The 4,194-nt window shown below is 39.2% G+C and overlaps 1 protein-coding gene across 1 annotated transcript in view; it reads right to left on the reverse strand.

Annotated features, from left to right (window-relative positions):
* Positions 1-4,194, reverse strand: part of PALLD (palladin, cytoskeletal associated protein) — a 35,025-nt gene that overhangs the window by 10,169 nt on the left and 20,662 nt on the right. Inside the window, exon 5 of the mRNA XM_009079720.1 lies at positions 2,296-2,445. Within this exon, the coding sequence (XP_009077968.1) occupies positions 2,296-2,445 (150 nt within the window). The remainder of the gene's footprint in view (positions 1-2,295; positions 2,446-4,194) is intronic.

Below are 4,194 nucleotides of genomic sequence, written 5' to 3' on the forward strand. Positions count from 1 at the left end.
TAACTGAAGGCTTAAACCAGGTGAGGTGTTTTGTTTGCCATAGAGCCTAATCCAGAGCAAATGGCCCTGAGCCTAGACAAATTTTACTGCAAACCCCAGTGGTGTGTCAGAACCTTAATTCCAGGTCGCTGTGCTTTACACTGGGGCACTGAGGCCTGCTGTGTTAACTACCATGGACTATCTCCAGGGTCTGTCAACAAGTCATTTTACATACAGAAATCGTGTTGCATTAGTCCAGATCATGAGATGGCATGAACTGGCAGAGCTTTAATGAACTGAATCCTTTGTTTTAGTAAAATTCAGCTAAGAATATGCCTTGTGCTTTGTAGTTTGGTGGTTCCAATAGCAATGACCAAAACACAGCAACAGCCTAGCAAATATCTACCAGTCCATCAGAGTCCTGATGTGGACTCCCTTGTATTTACATATTGGAAAGGTTGCCAAATTTTCTAAGTTTGTGATAGCTTTGAGACATGGACAACTTTCCATTAGAATTGAGAAGGCTATGCCAAAATTATTTCCACTCAGGATGACTTAAAATAATTGGAATCCAGATCTTTGAGTGTGAAAGGCTAGTACATTAACTCACAGCCCTTCTTTGCCTCCATTGTACTGTTAAATGTGTAGTAAAAGCAAGCAAATAGTAGAAGAGATAAGTATGTTTGCTTGGGATTTACACCGTAAAAAAAAAAAAAAAGAATAGAAAGGGCTTGGTGAAACACAGATGTTTTGTTTAGGGAAGCCAGAGGAGGATGCTTCTGGTTCTTCTCCAAAGAGGGGAAATAAGCACAGGCACAGAATTTTATCGTATAACAGAAGTCTTTTTTCAATCCCCAAGCTAGGAACCACACAAACTCGGCTCATTTTAGTACATCTAAAAACCCACTAACAAACTAGTGCCATCAATGACCAGAAGTGGTAGCCTAGGTTACTGTTGTGTTATTGAATGAGCATTATCCAGAACAATAAATGCTGAAAAGCAGGCCCTAAATATTCAAGGACAGAGTACAGTGCCCAGACACAAAGACAGTTTGTTCAACAAGTTCTGCAAGACTTTGGTTCACACAGTAACACTGCATAGGGAAACTGTGCATGCAGTAACACAACACTTATAGGAAGATGAACAGGAATCACTTCTTACCTTCAGCATGCACATATTTACATTTTTAAACCTGGTACCAAGTCTTGTAACAATGGTCATCTATATGTAACAGTTCCAAGCTTAAACAATTCCATAGCCTTACACTATTTAATTATTACTTCTTTTACTTATATATGTAGAAATGATTAGCACTGCAGTTTGTAGAATCTAGCCTAGAGCTCCTATCAGTGCAGCCCCATACATTCACAAGCCTGCAGCATGAGCAGGACTGACAACTGAAGAGTGAGGCAGAAATGGCAGCGTCATGCTGAGTAACTTAGCAACATGCATAACAGAGCACAACACTCCTGTTCAGATTAACTCTGTCTCAGTGATACAGTTTGTTATTCTACAGTGTGATTCTGCTTGCAGGTCTGGTCTTGGCAACACAGTTGGAGCTACAGAAGAAAATAATTCATTACATCCCAAAAGTGTTTCTCATGTGCAAATCTTTCCCCTCAATTTGCTGTGGTGCAGGAAAAGTAAATTGAAAAAGTTACTTTGATAGGATGTGTGACCTGTAAATCTAGCTATATCCCATGCACTAGTGGGTTTCTGCTGTATACCTCAGCTTACAAAACCAGTAACGCTCTGTGTTTCAAAAAAAGCCAATGTTTAAGAGTTTAAGGTCAACACAAGAGACCTCTCTGCTGCATTATAGTGCTAGATTTTTTTGCCTTACAGAATTGCAAGCTGCCTAATGTAAACACGTTGAGGTGTGATACACTCCCACTTGTTTCAAAAAACTGGCCTCAGTCAGTGAGTAGGGTCAACAAAAGAAAAGTTAAATTACTGTATTGGGTTACTTCTGCTGGTAAAGTGGATTTTTTCCTCTCTTTAGAGTAGGTATGCTATCCATGCTCAGTTAAGATACTGAGATGTTATCAGCTGAAACAACCAGTGGAAGAGTAATTAAAAACAACACCCCTCCCCTCTGAAACCTCAAACCATAGGAAAAAAACTGTTGTTGAGTTGCTAATCTCTTGGAGATAGAAAGGTCCCACCCTACTGATGCAAGATGAAAACAGAAATCTAACTTGCATACTCTACGGTGACTTCATCATTTAATTAAATCATGCATATGTAAGATGAGATAGTTTTCTAAAAATTTATGTCCAGAAGGATGTTTGCTCTGGAGCCAAACCTTCATTTACCTGTGGGTTAGCAGCCATAATGGTGTAATTCCCATCATCATCCAGGGTGGAGGCTGCAGTATGCAGTGAGCAAGTTCCATCAGGTTCTCTTTGAATTCGGTAGTGATCACTTCGTTTAGAAATTTGTTTCCCATCTTTAAACCAATAAATCTGCAGGAAAAAACAAGGCACAGCTGGTAAGAGGTGAGTGCTCATTGTCATCATTTCTCAATTAATAGCACTAATGAATCTTATCTGCTGAAAATCTCTCTGGTAAGTATTAAAAGAAAACCTGTTTGATCAACTAGTGAAAGCGCAGAACTGCTCTCCATGAACCACTTTCACTACCAGTTACAGATTAGCAATTGTTCCAAGAGAAAGAAAGCAGCATGAACATTTACCCACAAAATTTATGGGTGCATAAGGGCTGTCCCCATCCCACGGGCAGAACAGCAGCTGAACATTACAAGAACTGAAAATAAATGTCATTACAAAGAAAAGTTCTATTTCGGAGACTACTAATTTTCAATTTTGATTTCACTTAAATCTGAAGAAGTTGCAGAAATAACTTGAACAACAGAAAGCACAACAACTTGAGCAACAGAAAGAATGCTATTGCTCTCTTTTCAGAACATAAAAACATAAACCAAGGCAATTATAGGCTTAATTAATTCAATACCGAATAAAATAGACGCATTGATCTCGCTGTTGAAACACCTGTTTTGTCTCATATCCATTATGCTGACTGGACCAAAATGCCAGAGGGGATTCAGCTGCTCGTGCTGGCAGTGCATGGCCCAGCTGAGTATAATGACATGATTGAAACAAACAGTCTCACCCCTGTGTGACAGGCATCTGTGGAAGCAGACAGCTTTGCAACCTAACAGGAAATACTTCAAAGCAAGTCCACACATAGATAGTCTTTAATAACTGTGTGCCAACACCAGCATAGTTCCAAGCTGTACAGAACAGTTACGCTATCTATCAAACAGAGGTCTTTTCCATTACTTTTGATACATAATTTTATTCTCTGGCTGACCCAAGATCTACTTTCAGTGAGCCAAAAAAAATGATGTATGCAGAATAATATTTTACAGTAATCCCTGAATTACACAAAAAAATGTATGTTTTTAATGCCTCAAACTTGAAGTGGAAAAAAATTATTTTTTGACCTAGCTTTCGGGATTTGTTTTTGCTATATTATAAAAATAATATAAAATCCCAAACTGAAATCTGCTGGAATAAGAAATAAGACATTCTGTATGTATGAACACACGCAGAGGAATATCTGAAAAATGTTACACTATGAAGGTTGTAGTCAGCTCCTCAAACCCATATTCAAGTAGAACATTTATTTGTCATTTCTGAAGTGTGTATCATAGTATCATAGCATGTTAAGGGGTTGGAATGGACCTCATAGATCCTCTAGTCCCAATCCCCACCAGACCAGGATGCTCAAGGCCTCATCCAACCTTGAATGAACACTGCCAGGGCTGAGGCTTCCACAGCCTCCCTGGGCAGCCTGTGCCAGTGTCTCACCACCCTCACAGTACTATGCCATAACATCAGTTGGTATGCAGCATTTCAGACATTTGTCCAGATACCTATAGCATTTTTACAAGCTCAGCTCGTACAAAGTAGAACAATTGTATTTGTTCTGGCCCTATGACTGCTGGAGCTATTTAGCAGGAGGAAAACACACACATTTTCCTCAATGTCATTCTTGAAGTGGGAATTTAGTCTGAAGAGTGAGGAAAGGATGCTGGCTTTCTAGTAAAAATGAAGTGACAAAGCAAAGCACAATTCCACTTCTGATAGAGCTGAACATGCTGGGTTCATGTGTGCCAACATTTCAAATCTTGAAATTCACTCACTTGGGGGAGAAAAATTTCACAAAAATATAATGGAGAATTTTTTGGA

The sequence above is a fragment of the Acanthisitta chloris genome, unplaced genomic scaffold, assembly GCF_000695815.1.
Source record: "Acanthisitta chloris isolate BGI_N310 unplaced genomic scaffold, ASM69581v1 scaffold9768, whole genome shotgun sequence".
NCBI lineage: Eukaryota > Metazoa > Chordata > Aves > Passeriformes > Acanthisittidae > Acanthisitta > Acanthisitta chloris.